General features: G+C 37.6%; 1 protein-coding gene across 1 annotated transcript; it reads left to right on the forward strand.

The window, feature by feature from the left end:
* The first annotated feature begins 1,419 nt into the window (after positions 1-1,419).
* Positions 1,420-16,374, forward strand: c4b (complement C4B (Chido/Rodgers blood group)). Its single transcript, XM_067601785.1, has 41 exons — positions 1,420-1,512; positions 1,855-2,044; positions 2,798-2,969; positions 3,056-3,126; positions 3,215-3,303; positions 3,391-3,473; positions 3,569-3,656; positions 4,202-4,325; positions 4,422-4,563; positions 4,875-4,987; positions 5,076-5,237; positions 5,321-5,482; positions 5,573-5,764; positions 6,148-6,291; positions 6,397-6,520; positions 7,483-7,554; positions 7,654-7,866; positions 7,967-8,081; positions 8,197-8,267; positions 8,360-8,499; positions 8,617-8,832; positions 8,981-9,032; positions 9,140-9,229; positions 9,315-9,521; positions 9,902-9,974; positions 10,646-10,838; positions 10,971-11,066; positions 11,602-11,764; positions 12,290-12,483; positions 12,647-12,805; positions 12,900-12,959; positions 13,035-13,125; positions 13,209-13,380; positions 13,509-13,599; positions 14,705-14,779; positions 14,853-14,955; positions 15,059-15,148; positions 15,249-15,353; positions 15,505-15,588; positions 15,666-15,798; positions 15,887-16,374. Exons 1-41 carry the CDS (start codon positions 1,442-1,444, stop codon positions 16,014-16,016), a joined length of 5,115 nt encoding a protein of 1,704 aa, XP_067457886.1. The 5' UTR covers positions 1,420-1,441; the 3' UTR covers positions 16,017-16,374.
* Positions 16,375-18,778: the final 2,404 nt, after the last annotated feature.

Below are 18,778 nucleotides of genomic sequence, written 5' to 3' on the forward strand. Positions count from 1 at the left end.
CCTGTTATGTAGTGGAGTTCGCTATTCAGTTGTGCTATCTCTTCTGTAGACGTGATGTCAGCCCTTGCATTCATATATTGCATCTTAATGTAAAGGGTTTCAACATATGCTATAACTCTCTGGCAGACATATCATATGGTGCTAAAATAGTCCGTTGACATGCTGAAATCAGTCATTTTGTTCGCGTTTAAGCTTTTGGCTGCATATTATGGCGCTGACTGTTTGTCCTCCGGTGGGCGTGGTTTTAAGAGTATGACCCTTTTGTCTCTATAGTGAGTTAAAGTCTACTGTCACATCTGTAAACATCTGTTGCATTCACTTGCAGTGTTAGTATGCTTTAAATGTACATTAAAATAAATAGGGGATTGTCTGTCCCATCAGTGTGTTTAATGATGTATCCTGGTATGTACACTTGGAAGACAGATGCGCTTTTATTACTCTCTTGACTGCATCTTTCCTTGATCTGTTCAAGAAAAAAAACGTTTCTGTCATTGTCTTTGTATATCTTTTGTTACTTACTGAGATCAAAACCTGATCATAGTCTGTGTCAATTAATCATACTGTTCCATTTTGCCAGATCAGAACATATTTTGGCAGCCTTTTAAATTCCATTCAGTGCATGATTAGTTGAATACACACATGATAAGGATAGAAAAGTTATAAATAAACAGAACATTGACGTGTGTGTCATCATGTGTCAAATAAGCAGCTTTAGTAGCTATAGATAAAATATATAAAAAGATTGGATTCACTAAACTGAAGAAATTGTTGTAGTAGGGAGTTTGCAGATACACTTGACCTCTAAAAATGGCCTTTGAACCATTTGTTTTGGAATTAGAAGTAGCTATTCCAACCAAAACGCAAACAATCCAAACCTGATTTCTTGTAAATCACATGATTTGGGGGAAGTCTGGCTGGCATGCTGTGACCAATGAGGTGACAGTTACACATTGTGAAACAGAAACAAACACTTTCCATGCTGCAAGCCAAGCAGTGATATAATAATGACTTTTATAAAAATGAAAAACATGCTGTAGTATAAAATACATTCATCAGTCCTCTGTGATCTGATCTGCATGTTGTTAACCTTGTGTTTTAGATAAATATGTTTAGATTACATAGTTTCATCCATATATACATGTACACACTACTAAACCAAGAAGTATGGCACACATCTGTACACATCAGTACACATGCTATCTGACATACACATCAGTATACATGCTATCTGACAGTATGAGGATTTTCTTAGTTTATTTATTGCCAGTTTGTACATTCTACATGAGGAGTGGTGCATATTTCTCAGTTGTCCAAGAAGAAAAAAACAGAGGGAGGGCATTTAGACATTTCATGATTGAGAAATACAGGGGAGGATGACCTACAAAAACCTGAGCTAATCAAAACCCTGTGTCAGTACAGGAAAAGAAGTAGAAGCTGCACAATGAAGTGCTACATCTTTTCGATACTGCTTCTGATCTTGACTGTGGACACGGAGTGTTCAACGAAAAACAGGTAAATGTAGGAATAGCTGCATGAATATACATTATGTAGTAATGAATTGTAAGCAAATAAACTTAAACCAGCAACTTCAATAACTGCTAATAATAAATGTAAGAGAGATTTAAAATATTCTTTCTGTCTTCTAGGATGTGATATCCACATATTAAATAATATATTTGAGTGTCATGTATGTCTCATGATTATTCTGTCGAGGTAATAGATTAGACAGAACATGTCTGTATATGCTTATATGTAAACTTGCTGTTTATGTATAAGCATAGAAGTATATGAATGCAAAAAAAAAAAGCAATGTGAAGGATACAGTAAAGTGCTATTTTTTATCTTTCGGTGCAGATTCTTCATCTCAGCCCCCTCCGTGTTTCATGTGGGTGTTAATGAGAAAGTGTTTGTCCAGATGGGATGGGGTCATGTTAATACTCCTGTTACTCTCTATCTGGAGCATGAGAGCACTGGTAGTGTGGTGTCTAACAAGGTTTCAACTTCGTGTGCCAGTGAAAGTGACATCAAACAGGTGGAGCTCATGGTATGAAAAACTTATGTAATGCGTTATTTTAAAGGTCCCTTAATTATGTACTAATTTCCTGGAAATTTTCAGGGTAATTTGCAGGTATAATGTTTAGGATATTTAACAGAGAGGATGATGCAATTTGGTACAAATTATAAGAAATAAACAAAAAGTGTTAAGTTGGTTTAGTTGGTAAGTGACCACTCATATTTGGGTTCATATGTAATTGTTAATGTGCAAAAATTCTTTATAAATTAGATTCTTAAAGGTGCAATGTTTAGAATTTAGTGGCATTTAGTGGAACGGACTTGGCATAAATGGAATATATGTTTCAATTAGTGTATAATTATTCTGAAAATAAGAATTGTTGTGCTTTTGTTACCCTAAAATGAGCCCTTTATATCTACCATGGATGTATAAAGAGAACTGGATACATCGTGGAAGGCTGGGCCCCGTTCATTCCTATGAAAGGCGCTCAGTGGCGCCACTTCCCCACTATAAAGAAATTACCCAGATGAAAACATATTGCACATGCTCTGCCAGCTGAGACAGCTAACTTCTGGTTTAGCTCAAATTACCAAATTGCACTGCCCTTTCTGTAAAATGTCCTATAACTGTTAAATACCTGTAAATTACTCAGAAAATTTCCAGGAAATTAGTATAAAATTAAAGATCATGCAAAATAAAGTGTAACCAAAGCTTCCTCAGTCATACAAATTTAGACAGGACTGAGATGTCATAAACCAACACTTCTTGTTTGCATCTTTACAGATAGACAACGAAATTATGTCAGAAATCCCTCCACCAAAAAATCTACGCCCCTACCTTATGCTAGTGGCAGAGAGCCTCAATATCAGGTATAAAACAAGGGTCCTGGTATCAAAACGCAGAGGGTATGTCTTCATCCAGACTGATCAGCCAATGTACAACCCAACACAGACAGGTAAAAAGAAAGTGAACGAATGTGAATAGAAGGGTTAACAGTGACTATTTTTTAAAGCCATTTTATGTTGGTTTACTCTTTTTTAGTTAAGTTCAGGATCTTCACTCTTGACCAGACATTAAGGCCGGTCGACGACATTATCCAGATATCAGTGTTTGTGAGTAGATGCATTTTCTGCACACATCTGTAGGCGTTATTTTAATGGTTTAAATCTCACAATTCATGCTTTTATCGTTTCATGATAGAATGCTGCTGGAAACAGAATAATGAAATCCCTTAACACTGCCAAGGGAGGAATACTCACTGGCACATTCCCCATACCTGACGTCTCTAAGTATGTGAAAACAGATTTGCAATAAACGGTGACTAACACAACAGCACAAGCAACTTACATATGATAAAATATGTTTTGTTTACAAAGAATGGGCACATGGAAAATTATAGCACACTATGAAGATGATGAAGCACATCCTGCTTCCAGGGAGTTCAAAGTCCAAAAATTTGGTAAGCTACTAATCTGATGAAAGTATGTTACTTTTTTTAAACTAACAGATAATATTCCTTCCCTTTAAAAACATTTCCATTCTTACACATCCTAGTTTTACCAACTTTTGAGGTGAGCATCACAATGGATGAGAGCTACATTTTATTGAATGCTGAACAGTTGAGTTTCACCATCTCAGCCATGTAAGTGTTGATTAATTTCCCAATAAATCTATTGTTAAAGCAATATTAATCCATTTTTGGCCAGTTGGCAGGGCAGTTGACAAATACACAGCCCTGACATTTCTTTATGAAGTTTGCTTACATTGTCTCCAAGGTTACAGCTAGTTTAATGTTAACATGTTAGCAACCAGTTGTGACATTACATTACTCTCATCTGAGTAATGTTTCTGGCCATATGATGAGCAGACATCCATCAATCTTTGGCCTTTTAGCTCTGGTTTAGTCCACAAACTCTGAACTCAAAAAAGATATTTAGCTGCTAGATGCTAAACTACTGTGATAAACCTCAAAATAGGCAAAGAGTGGCTAGAAGCATTGTGCAGTTGCAGAATGGGGTAATAAATGTGTACAGTAACCCCAATGCAGTGTTTTTCAAGAAGGAAAGCTTAATATTTTGTTCACATATAGTTATGTTGATGTCTTTGAGTTAATTTTCTCTCTCATTACATTTTCAGGCTTTTTTGTCTTTATTTCAGCAGTCATAATGTTACAATGATTTTCTCTAGGTATTCATATGGTGAGACAGTTAGAGGGGCCTACCACTGCCAATTTGGAGTGGTAAAAAAAGGCACAACCGATGGTCAAAAAGAGACACCTATCTTTATCAAGGGACTGGAGTTAACTGATTCGGTGAGAAAAAACAGATATCTATCCAAAATGTATAATGCTGTTAATCCCTAAAGTGTTATAATACTTGAAAAACAACAAAAATGCTGTTTCTTGCAGATCCAGGATGGAATTGCAAAAGTGTCACACAGCACAGCAAAAATAAATCGGCACATCCAAAAACAGCTGAACAAAACCCTCTCTGATTTACAGCGCAGTGGAGCACAACTCTATTTGGGAGTATTTGTCACCAACATACAAAGTAAAGGACACACTGTCACACTATATGGCCTGCCATTGTTAAAGTCAGAAACCTCTGAGAAGGGGAAAAAAAAACATTGAATTATTGATTATTGTTGTTGTTTTTATTTTTCTTTGATCTAAAGTATTGTTATTAGCCTATTATGATGTAATGAAAGAATATACTTTTTAACCTGTATAACTGATTTGGTGTGTTGTATACAGAGTCATATGCTGTGAAGAGTACAGTAGATGTCTCTGTTTCTTGTTATGAGCATCTAGGAGCACGGCGATTACACTATTGATGGTGTTTGTATGTATTGTTTGGTCCAGGTGGTGAAATACAAGAGGCAGAAGTTTCCCTTCCCATCATCTCCCAGCGATACACCATAGATCTCTCTCGAACTCGCTCATATTTCCTTCCTGGATATCCGCTGGATGTTGTGGTAACGAATGACTACACAACTACTGTATGTAAATGACAAACTGAATAATTAGTTTGTGTATAAAAGATTTTATTTGCTGTTATTATAGGCATTCCTGCGTCTCCCTGATGGCTCCCCGGCAGCTGGTGTGCCAGTAAAGATTGATGTACCAAGCTCCTCTGAGGGATCTGGGCAAGGCATCAGTGACCAGGAGGGGGCAGTGTTTTCTATCTTTAATATCATAAATGCAGCTGGTGCAATCACTGTTGAAGTTAGTATCCCTTAATGACTCAGTTAAAAGTGTTAAATTTGCTTTAGTTCAGTTTTAACAGTTTCCACCTCTGGTTCCAATAGGTGTCTGCAGATGGCTTGCAACAGAGGAAAGTAATTCAACAGCAACAGGGTGACAGCCACCTTTATATGACTTTTACCAAGAAGATATACTCTATGAATGACGATCTATCAGTGACATACAACACTGTCAATGCCCCACATACTGGGTACATATACTACATGGTGAGGCATATCTGACTGAATACAACATGTTTTGAGAAAGAGGAGCAACAGTTTGTCACAATTAAACATATTCAATTGTCTCTGTTGAAGGTCTTAAGTCGTGGGATGCTAATAAGAACAGGCACTTTATTACTTGGTAAGTCAGCGAAAGTCAACCTTAGGATAACTGCTGACATGGTGCCATCCTTCCGTCTGATTGGCTACTTCTACAACCAGGGTGGTGACATCATTGCTGACTCTGTGTGGGTAGATGTCAGGGATGAATGCGGGATAAAGGTCAGGGTAAGTAAACACAAGAGATAAGAGTGCAGCCTGAGCAGAGTGCGACAGTAGACAAACAGAACTTTACCGCTATTGACTGTGTGTTTAAAAAGGGTCATTCTGTAAAAAGATGCATCTTATATTGTTTTGCATTTGTTATAAAGTAGGCAGGAAAGGAGGTGTGAGGGCAGACTTAATTAAGTTGACTAAAGCTTTATTAGGCTGCAGGCCAATTATCATTCGCTGTCAACACAAAATATTCACTTCTGTTATGTTTAGGTTAGTTTCAATGACTGAACTGCCTATACTTTTACATGCAAATATTTAGACGTGTTGATTGAATTAACCTTGATCTTGGACAATGGCATTTCAAAATGTCTGTAACATCCTTCACTTTAATTTAGGTGGAATCAAAATCACCATTTGTACCCGGAAAGAAAGCTGAGCTAGAAATTGATTTACACGGTGCGAGAGCGAAAGTCGCTTTGCTGGCAGTTGATAAGGCCTTCTACGCTCTAAAAGCAGACAATAAACTCACAAGCAAACAGGTAACACTTTCACACACTTTCTCTCGCAAGACACACAGGTTGTTTTATTCAACCTATATATTGTAATGTGATGAGTAAATTCCTGTTCTTGTTTACACTTTTCAGGTGTTTTCCTCTATGCAGTCATATGACCTTGGTTGCTCATATGGCGGAGGATTTAACCCAGTATCCATACTCATTGATGCTGGCTTGTCTTTTGTGTCTCAGTCCCAGTCAGCGTCCAGAAAGGGTATGACAGAAGCACAATTGTCCTTTCTTTAAAATGTAAACTGAGAGCAGAACAAATTTATTATCCAGATTCATCTCTATATGTAGAGTCTTGCATTACAGTAACTATAAACAATAACAATAAACAACAACAATAATATTTGTCACATATCCACACTTCAATAATACATATTTACATATGATATATGTAATATTTACATACATACATATACCTCCTTCTTCCTTACGAGTTGACTGAATAATGTTTAATCATTTAGTGTCAAAACTCATTCTAAAAATACCAGGGAAATGCTGAATTAGAACACTTTAAATTTTTATATTTTACAGTATGTATCAGTTTAGATGTGATAAAAAATGAATATTTGTTTTGACACAAGATCATGCAGATATTTTCAGGAAATGGGACATAGGTTATTGCAGTGTGTGTTGAAAGGACATGTTTTAAAGGGTTGGTTCATCCAGATTACCAGAAATATTTTCTCACTGACCTGTAGTGGTATCTAGCCATGCAGACTGTTTTATCCTAAACCAAATTAAAGCAAAACTACATACAACTAGAAGTAAGTAATAAAGATGTGTGCTTTGGCCTTATAGAGGAACTGTAAGGCCAAAACGCATGTATAAAGCTTCATTTGAAAAGTAACATCTTCTAGTATCTGGAAATGTGCTTGTTTAGCATGTGGCTAATCAGTTCAAATATAGCTCAGAAAAGTGTTTTTGGTCCTTGTCTATGATGAGTCATATTTGAATAACAATAACCAGCTTTACACCAGAACTCTGCAAATCACCACATACCTTCTACATCTTGTCAACCACACCTGTATAAAATTCCAGACCTCTAGGCCTAAGGGGAGCCAGGGAGTTTTTAGTTGTGGTGTCACTGGTGTTTCATTATACACAAACATTTACAAAAATGTTTCTTGCCTTGAGCTGAGCTTTTATACTGTTATACGACTTTTCCAGATTTTGTCTGTGATTCACAATCTGCACGACGACAACGTTCTGTGGACCTTCAGCAGGAAATGATGAGCTTAAGTACGACAGAATTCTGGCATCACAATATCAGTCTGAGATCATGTAAAATGCTTCTGATAAGAATATGCTATAAAATATGTCTTTTAATGTCACTTTCAGAATCAAACTTTTCCGATAAAGATTTGCAAGAGTGTTGTGTTCGCGGGTTTTCTCTCATCCCTATGAGACGAACATGTCAAGAAAGAGCAAAGAGGATGTCTCTGGTGGAAGCCAAAACTGAGTGTGCAGATGTGTTTTTAAAATGCTGCCTTGAGGGAGAACGTCTGAGAAAAAAAAAGATCCAAGAGGATGCCCAGAGAGGACTTGGCAGAAGTGAGATGAAATTATCATGTGGATATTTAAAACTTTTTCCCGTTTAAATAGCATTTTGTGGAATGATCATCACAAACCTGTCATTTTTTTTGTTTTTTAGCTTCAAGCACAGTGGACATTGAACAGTTCTTCTTGGACAGCACTGCTCAATACATTCGGAGATTTTTCCCCCCAAGCTTTGGATTCAAAGAATTTGATGTAACAGACAAAAAAACGTAAGAGTTTCTGGTCAAGTGCATCAGTTAAAAGCTATAATATGAATAAACAAAGCATTCGTCAGATATTTTACAAGCAATAAATTCATTTTCTCCTGATTGACAACTCTTTTAGGCATTCTTTTCATCTACCCGATTCCATCACCACATGGGAGATTCAGGTCGCCACTTTATCTTCAACCACTGGTAATAACAGCTTCCCATTTCACAAATGCATCTGAGATATATGATGAAAAAACTTCTCATAATAACTGTGCTTCACTTCATATTTCATTTAGGTTTCTGTGTAGCTCAGCCGACACAGTTCAAAGCATTTAAGCCGGCATTTGTGTCTCTGACACTGCCTTACTCAGTAAAAAAATATGAGCAACTAGCCATTTCACCTGTTATCTACAACTACGGCGATGAAACACTACAGGTAGATATAACCTAATGTTTTGTGGCACTTTAACCAGTGACCACCTACTGGGTAAAAGACTGAAATTCAATTTTTAATGTTGTCTTTCTCTGTGAACACATTTCTGCATTTCTCTAGGTGGCAGTTCACATGGAGCAAAGTGAGGGTCTGTGTTCCCCCGGTTCAGCCACCACTTCATCCTTTGTTAACATTACAGTGGAACCAAGCTCTTCCCAGTTTGTCACTTTCTCTGCTGTCCCCATGATAATCGGTTCAATACCCATCAAAATACGCCTCTATGATATAGAGAATGAGTATGGAATAGATGCAATTGAAAAGCCTTTGAATGTGCGGGTGAGTGACAACAACATTGGTTTATCTGCTTATTGACTATGATGATGCTTTAAAATATCAGTATGAGCATATTTGTGTGCTAGTAATATAAATTTACATCAACATACTTTTTTTCACTCCCATATTTTCATGTGTAATTTGTTTGTAGACAGAAGGAATAGAAAAGAGAGTAGAAAAAACCAAACTGCTCAAATTCGATGGTGAGTTGTGTCACTATTTCTTAATAATACTTAATTCTTCATCATATTTAATTCTTTACTTTGCATTTACCTTTGCTTTAATCAACATACTTCTCTCCATTGTGAAGGGAGGAGCACAAAGACTCTCATTATTGATGGAACTTTACCAGACGAAACAGTCCCCGACTCCAACACCAATATTTTCGTCTCAGTGGAAGGTATATGTGCAGTTAGACACAGATAAGCACTTCACAGACCTTTATAATGACAGCGTCTTAACCTTTCAATGTTCTCACCTGACAGGGGACGGATTTGGCAATTCATATGCAAAGAACCTTCTTTCGCCTGAGACGGTTAACAAATTGATCGAATTGCCTACAGGATGTTTGGAACAGACAATGGTACGAATGTCCCCCACAGCTTTAGCCCTCCGCTACCTTGACCTGTCTGAGCAATGGTTTGAGCTGCCTGCAGGTAGCAGAGATGATGCTCTTCAAAAAATTGAGGAAGGTAGGAGCACATCAAGCAGCTAATTGAATAATGTCTTTGTCATTTGATAAGTAGGTCTATAACTATGTGCCTACATGTCTTTTTTTGCCCTTTTATAGTATTTTCCATAGAATAAATATCTCATTGATATATGGCAGATATCACTGTGTAAGTAATTAGAAAGATTTTGAATTAAATCCCAAATGTAACAGAAAGCCAGTGTTTTAAAGCAAGACTAGATTAAAGCACACAAAAAATGGTTTCTCCTATTGAGAATAAAAAGGGATCCCCAGGCTGTTCCATCCTCTTCTTGTAATGTAATGAACGTTGCACCCTCTATGACTCACTAACAGGGCTGTAGACATTCTTCTTTTAAACAAAGTTAACACTTTTTTTGACAGGTTATATGAGGATTTTAACATTCAAGAGAGGCATATCTTATGGATTATGGCCTCATGTGCAATCTAGTAATTGGTGAGTATTTGTTTAAAGTTGCCTTTTTGATATTTGCTGTAATAATAATGATAAAAAACTTTATTTATATAAAACCTTTTCAAACAGTGTTACACAATTCTTCAAATACAAAATCAGCACTGCAATTAAGTACAAGCTAATAAAAGTACAAAGACTAAAATAACCCAAAATACAATAGAATACAATAAAACACATAAAACAAAGAGGAACTGGAAAACATACAAATTTGGGCAAACATCAATAAAATGCTTTGTTAAAAAGATATGTTTATGTACTGATTCTGCAAGCCTCAGACCTTCAGGCAGGGAGATCCAAAGCTGAGTCACCCTGACTACAAAATCTGCCTGAAGATCTGAAGTTGCGCTCTGGCTCATAAGGGGAGCAGCAGTTCAGCAGTATAAGTAGGAGCAGCTGCATTTTGCACTAACTGAAGACGTGAGATTGTTCCACAGTGAATTGCAAATAGTTAAGAAATAACAATATGAAAGCATGTATGATTGTTATCTTCATACGACCCTCAGCATGAGAGAGGAGAGACCTGATCTTTGAGATGTAAGGTAGTTACAGTGTCTCATATAATAAATTAACTTTTGTCATTTTGAGCATCTTAAATTGTAAATCTGATTTTTCCATCTTCACCACTCTCTTATTTTTCTTTATTTTGTCCTCAGGGTGAATGCTCTTGTTGTCAAACTTTTTTCATTGGTGGCAGAGCGTCAGACAGCGTCTTTTGGACAACAGGGCAGGAGGACTAGGGTTGTACCATTTGAAGAGATCAGACAACCAGTCAGTTACTTGCTCACAGTACAGAACAACGATGGGTCATACAGTGACCCAAAGCCTGTGCTACACAGAGGAGTGATGGTAACCTCTTTTAGGAGCTACTTCGTACATGTTAGAACATGCATATAGAGTATATTAAAACAGTATTTGAGGTGGCAACAAACTGAATGGCATTTATTTGAATGCAGTATTGTCTCTTTGTGTTAATTGTAGAAAAAACACGATGAAAAAGCATCCATGACAGCTTTCATAACTCTTGCACTGCACCGGTCCCTTCAATTCCTGACAGCTGAAGGGAGAAATGATGTGGTGAGATAATATAAAGACTTGCTGTCCTAGGTGACTGTTTTTAGCTTTTGGCACGGCTATGAGACTGAAATATCTCAACAACTTCAACAACTGTTAAACTAGATCGTCATGCAACTGTGTACAGATAATTCATGAGTCCCAGGCTATGTATGCTAATCTACTTGGATACCTGACTTTTCCTTCAGAGCCACCATGAAGTTGACTTTTGTGGTTCTGAGTGAAATGTCTTGAAAATCTTTGGATGGATTGCCACAATATTAGGTATGCAGGTATTTGGTAGGTTTATGACCAAATGCCTGCAAAACTGATGACATTCCCATTAGTCTTGGCTGTACTTTGTGTAATACATCCAGACATTACTGCCAATTAGGAAATGTTAGCATGCCGCTAGCATGGCTGTAGTGTTGTTATTGTTGTAGTTTTATTTGAACATATTTTAATACACTGTTGTCAATGCATAATTTGTAAAGAAGATTAGATTAAAATAATTCACTGACTACATGCATGCTACATGTCCACATGTATTTTCTACCAGGAAGCAAGTATTTCAAGAGCAACAACGTATCTCGTGTCACACTTTGAGGAGCTTCAGAATCCCTATGCTGTGGCCATTACAGCCTACTGCCTCTCAGTGTGCCTGCCAGGAGGAACAGATCTTACATCTTTCTGGATAAGACTTCAAGGAATGGCTACTGAAGGCATGTTCAATCAAAGCAAATAGGAGTGGGTGATATGGTATTTCATGAAAATAATAATAATAATAATAATAATAATTATAATTATAATTTACAACAATATGTAAATGATATATATGATAAATGATAAAGTATATATGATGAATGTATAATCAGTTCTATGGAAAATCAGTTGAGAACTGGTTTATTGATAAAATAACTGGACATAAATGTCTGCTTTTAAGAAATAAAGAGAAATAACTACCTGAGAAAACAACATTTCATCACATTGATGCAACAAGTCCCATTCATTGATTTACAACATCACCTAACACACCCAGAGATATTAAAGTGATAGCTATCATAGTGTAAATCTTTGCCCAATTACATTTTTTTTTTTATCATCTCACTGTCTTTATTATCATATCGCCCAACCCTAAGAGCAAACATACTCATTGTGGTTAAAATGTTAAATTCAACAAATGGATATGTCACAGTATGGTAGTATTTGAAATGTGTGACATTTATTGTCTGTTTCTTACTTATCAGGGAAGAATAGCTGTTATCTGTGGACAGCTGATGCCAGCACAGGGAATCAAGAGAAGGCAGACGCTATCACAGTAGAAACTACAGCCTATGCCCTCTTAACTGCAGTGGCACTTGGCCACACCGAATGGGCAGACAAAGCAGCCTGCTGGTTAACCACCCAAGAAAACTATTTTGGAGGCCGCAGAACAACACAGGTGACTGAGTTGCTAAATTGAGAATTGCTTAAACCCACCAAAAATTCCTGTCTTTGGACATAGCTCATATATATCCTCTGTGTCACACCATACAGTACAGTCCAAATTAACTGTCAGAGTAGAGATGTTAAACTTGGTATTGATGTTTTATTATTGTGTCCAGGATACCGTGATGGCATTGGAAGCCCTCTCTGAGTATGAGTTAAAGAAGTCCTCCAGGCCCGAAGCAAATGTAATAGCAGAGTTCAAAGTTCCAGGAAAGCAAGACAGAATAAATCTTGAGATGACGAATCAGAAGGAGAAGGTGGAAACTAACCTTAAGGTATCAGAGAGCATTTTTAGCATAACACCTGAATACTCCCATAAATATTTAAACTCATTCTTAGATTATTTGTTTTTGGTGTATTTTGTTCCAGAAATTTGAAGGGAACAATGTTTCGGCAGAGTTTACAGGAGAAGGGGATGTCAAGCTAAAAGTAAGTTTGATTAATGTCTCTATGAATGCTGAAAGAGATCCATAATTTACAGTAAATCCCCAATCTCTTTGGCAGGTTGTGAAGGCTTACTACCTACTGGAACCCAACGACAACTGTGACAAGCTGTCTATCAGAGTCACGGTGGAGGGGAAAGTGAAGTACACTGGTGAGCTTTGGTCACTGATAACAACTCAAAACCACATGCAGTGCTGATTAAAGTTACAGTTACATTAACTGCTGTTTTTCCAGCTGAGGTCATAGAAAATTATGAGTATTATGATGACGATGATGTCAATGAGGAGAAAGGCGCACGAGTGCCACGGTCAGCTATTGAATGGTATGATGCTCGCACCCGAAACAGGAGAGATGTTGATAACAGCGCAAATTCAGACAAGAAGGTCACCTACAGAGTCTGCGTCAGGTTAGTTGAATGAGATCTCATTTGCTCCCTATTGTCACTTGTGAGACAATGAGCTTTGCTAGAAAAGGTCACAAATCCCGATTAGTGTCTTTCTCAGCCTGTGTTTTTTATTGTTTTCCTGTGTTTAGTCACAGCCTGGCCCGCAATCTCACAGGAATGGCCATTGCTGACATTACACTTCTGAGTGGATTTGAAGCTGTAGAGGAGGACCTGGACAAGGTTAGTAACTCTCTATACCCTCTCTTCATCACTGTCATTCTCAGCACAAAGTGGGAGGAACTATTTTGGGTGTTGCTGTTTCCTGAAGTAAAAGTCTCATTCATTTTCTCAATATAGGCAATGTGAGGTGACTTTGGACAGACATGAAACTCTCTCAGTTGAATTATCAGTGCAAAAGATTACCAACGGTGTTAGAAAATATCTGGTTCTGGGGTAAAAAGTAGAAGGTACAAGCCTATTTATATCAAAATTGCACTCTCATAGTGCATGTTTAACAAGAAACATCCAATCACAGAGCTCAAAATTCTGTTACAAGGACTGCTAACAGTAAATGAAAGCTACTCTGAAGGAACAACTATGGTCAATGTGTTGCCCAACCACACTGGAAGGCGTTCTGAACAGCCACATGCAGTGGAACACAATAAATGTTAAATATGGGGATAACAGTTCACACTTTTAGATAGATTATCATTTTTGGTAAGTTACAGAAATTATTGGACGCGGGCCCCCTAATTTCCGACAATGAAAAGGTATTGGGGTTGAGAGTTTTTTATTTACTGCTCAGCCCTTTGACAACCACTTATGGTGGTGTATGGTGATGCCTTAAGGATGACTGTTTTGAGAAAAATGATTTTGAAAACTGACTTCTGCTCTATGGCAGTAACCGTTGCTTTTGTGGCAAAGGAACATGTCACCCAGTGCAACGGTGTGGCTCATTGACATGTTTTTAATAGTTTAAATGGAGGTCTGCGGCACAGAGGAATAAGATATATCAGACTTTTTATACACACACAATACTTGTAAGCACTTGTAAGTAGGATCAATTCATTGTTGGTTTGGCTCTGCAAGTGAGATTTGTTGCCAATAAGAAAAGTATAGAAAATCACCAGCCCTATCATTTAAATAACATTGATGATATCATTAAATAAACATATAAAATGGGAATACAGAATGGAGAAGAACATTTCTAGAACCACTTTGCAACTCTATTCTAATATTTTACACCAAAACTATGCTGACAAACAAGTTAATCAGAAGAATGAATTCAAGAACTGTCTTTTCTTCTGCTATCATTTGAAAAAGTTCAATTCTTGTCTCCTCCCAGCTAAAAGACACACCTGAACAATACATCTCTCATTATGAAACCTCCTATGGAAGAGTGCTGCTCTATTTCAATGAGGTAAGGCTGAACTCTGTTTACACACACAAACATTTTCATGTCCAGTACTAAAATATGTCTTCTCTCACTCTAGCTCTTTGAACCAGAGGAATGTATTAGTTTCGATGCTGAACAGAAAGTGCCAATTGGCCTTCTGCAGCCCGCTCCAGCTGTGTTCTATGATTATTATGAACCACGTAAGCTTTTTATTTTTATCTTCTGCATTTTTTGTCAAGGTAGAAGGGTCACCTTTGTTAAAAATTACCAGGAATTTACTGACTATTTGCGGTTTCTTTGCAGAAATAAAGTGCACTGTGTTCTACTCTGCCCCCGCAAGAAGCAAGATGGTCTCCAAACTGTGTTCAGAGGATGTGTGCCAGTGTGCAGAAAGTAGGCCATTATTTTAATATCCATACTATAAAACACCTGTGAATACATTAAGCTTTACCTTTGAGATTTGTTTACTGTATTATGTTCCTCTTTCCTTTAGGACCCTGTCATAAAGTACAAAGTCTATTCAAAGGTCTAAAAAATCGAAGAATCACAAAGAATGACCGTGAAGAACATGCTTGCTTCTTCCCCATAGTTGATTACGGTCAGTGCTGCACAACACAGTATGGCGTAAAAAGCATCTAATATTAACTTGAATAAAAAGATTTCAAATGCATTCTTTCATTAAAGTGACAATATCAGTAAAGCAGTTCAAATGAATGGTTATTTACTGGTTGATTCTTACTTTATTTCAGCATACATAGTTGAAGTTCTCAGTGTTTCTGAGAAGAGTAACTTTGAACTGTACAAAACGAATGTGAAGGAAGTACTCAGATCAAGTAAGTATTGAATACATTCATTTATCTACATTTATGTTTGAATATCATAAACATAATGACTACGCTCTGTCTACCAGAGGGAGATTTGCATGTGACTGAAAATTCTGTTCGAGTGTTCGCTAAGAGGCGTCAGTGTAAAGGACAGTTAGACGTGGGAAAGCAGTATCTCATCATGGGCAAAGATGGCCTCACAACCGACTTGAACGGAGAGTAAGTATACTCACTGATATTAACAGATGTATCATTTTACACAATTTGATTCTCAGCCCGTTCATTCTCTTCCTCTTTTATCATATAGGACACAGTATCTGCTGGAATCAAACACCTGGGTTGAGAAAATAGAATGTGACCAATCTTCTACTAAAAGTGCCTGCAGAGGGTTTAATGCGTTTATATATGAGTACAAGATGGATGGCTGCAGACAGTGAAACAGACTGCCACACACATTTTCATTTCAGTTTCATTTAACATTCATTTTCAGTCATTTTCATTTCAGTGCAACTCAGCTGCCAAAGTTATCCATGAAATGTCAGCATGGGTGTGATCTTTTCTTTTGTTTGTGCTATCTTATCTCTATATTATGATTAAGCTATCATAGTCACAATCATGAAAGCATAGTATAACAACATCCTTAAGTACTGAGACAGTATTGGTAAATCAGAGAGTAGGTGGATGGCTCCACTACAGTCATTTTAAGTGTTACTACTTACAATGTGTAACCATAAATCATTTCTTCATATCCAATACAGCTACCTGCATTTAAATAAAAAAAAATAGATCTGGCAACTGTATCTGTGTGTCTGTTGGTTGCGCCATCGACTAGTTGCATACATGAAGATAATTACTTGAGTTGGAACTGAACACAGCAACAGAGAAAGAAGTATTCACAAGCATCCATTTGCTCTTTCATGTCCTTCCAAATAGTGTGATTCAGTTTGGTGTACTGGTTTGATTTAGCTTTCCCGCTGAATATATTTATTTTACTGTATTTTTTTTCTTTTACTGGCAGTAAAGGACCTGAGAAGGGTCTCTGTGCTCAACACAACCCCCCTCAAAGTTACCCCCCTCCTTGCTTAACATCTGCTAGGTGGAGAAGAAGGGAGAGGGGGAGTGGTTTGGGGTTGGCGCGGTTCATACACATAAAAATGGCAAAGCAGTCTGCAGATAAGACTGGCTCACTCACTCCCAGGGGGGTTACACAGTGATAGGATTTGGATTAATCGTCACCTCATTAGGATAACAGCTGTTGATTCGCTCAAGAGAGCTAATAGGTCTCTTCTCAAGTATGGTCAGCTTAGTAAAATGGCTGCAGAAGATACTCAGTGCAATTATATAATTCAAAAAGTGATTGAGTTGCAGTTGATGCAGAGAAAGGTATTGGGGGAGAGAGGTGGTCGGAGGGAGCAGTGCAGCAGGAGGGGGGGTGGGGTGGGGAGGGGTGGGGGGGTATGGGTGGAAAGGCGAGGAACAAGCAAGGGCTTATGTGCTTATATTATTCTAATCTCTGAGGCCAGTTCCAATGTAAGCAACACAGGAGTACTGACCATCACTTCAATCACAGCCAGATCAATGCCTGCACTGTTTCAACCTTTGCCATTAGACATTTCATTAAATTTGAATCAATAAAGCATAAATAAATACGCAGACTCCAGCATCACACATTTTCATCTCAGGATTACTTAGTGTTAGTAGCCAACACCGACAGCACATTTGAAAAAGTGGTCTTCTTTTTCTGTAGCTTGTCCAAAGTAATCAATGACTTGTCATGACTAAGCAATGCAGACTTGCTTATGATTAGAGTCACAACAAATCATTTGTCAAATTCAATATTTTACACATAACATTTTCTTGATTGGTTGTCTGCGAATTTACAGAGTGTTTGAGCAACACAATACAAATGCAAGTATTCCTTTCAACAAAGACAGATTGAAAGTGTAGACTGAAAGATAGATTTATGCTCTGGTAGATCTGTGGATTGCCACAAGAAATTTACCGCAAATACACATATTGCATGAGTACAGTACATATGCACTTACACTGACACATCAAATATGCTTGAGCAGCAACTGTGAAATTGGCTGGGGAGTTTATGTGACCATGCGTATTTTGTCAGGTGTGCTGTAGCTGTTGAAGGTGTGTCTTTAGCCATTTTTCCAAAGGCCAAGACAGGGTCAGCGGTTTGAGGGTGGTCTATGGCGCAGAGTGGAGTAGAGCGAAGGCGGAGCTGTTCCTGGAGGTCGCCACCAGATGGAAGTACTGATGGAGTGGGACCACCCACTCAGGACTCCATGCTACACTGACAATTGCTCTGTTTTTTGGTTCAATATCAAGGTGACTTGATCTGTTTGTAGGTTTGTAAACCAAAGAAACAACAGGCCAGTTTTAAAGAAATGTCATATTATACTTGAAGGGCACATGATAGAATGTGTGTTTTCCCTGTGAATTACATATTTCTTTCATTTGACTGGTCCTGAATTCGAAGTTAGAGACAGATACAATACATGTCATAATATTCGAGTCTATGTGACATCAGTGTGTGTGTGTGTGTGTGTGTGTATGCATGTGAGTATACCTGCAGAGATACACTATGTATTTGCACACAAAGCATTCGGTGGTACAAATCTGTGTATTTGTGTGATAAAGCTTTTGAATAGATATTTATGCATATGTGGGGTCCCATACTGTTTGTTATGTTGTTTAAGTTGATTGTGGTCTTACTTTTACAGGTTTGTGCATGTGATAATGTTTTATATTTGGCTGGTGTTGCTCAGTTTGCCTTTATTTGGATTGTTAATTGCTCTTCATCTTACACGATATGTGTGGGCTGATTTTCATCATTTTATGTCTCCAAAATGTCTCTTCTTGTCATGTCTCTCTGACCTCCAATTACATCTACAAATGGACTGTTCCACAAGTGGCCCAAGTTTGACATTAATCCACGCCATTACATTCATACACATCGCTCCTTAAACACCTTTTAAACCAAGCAGCTTCAGTCCTCTCCCATTTCCCATCCTAACTCTGCTGGGTCTTCTTTTAAAGAGTCCAAATGCTGACTGGCTCAGTGTTCTGCATCATGTTCACCTGACATTTTGACAGACCTGGAAAAACCATGATAATTACATCATTCATCAAATTATTGTCTGCTCTTCTACTAAGTTTGCCGTAGCGTACTGTAGGTTAGTTGTCT

The sequence above is a fragment of the Thunnus thynnus genome, chromosome 10 (genome assembly GCF_963924715.1).
Source record: "Thunnus thynnus chromosome 10, fThuThy2.1, whole genome shotgun sequence".
In the NCBI taxonomy this organism is placed as follows: Eukaryota; Metazoa; Chordata; class Actinopteri; order Scombriformes; family Scombridae; genus Thunnus; species Thunnus thynnus.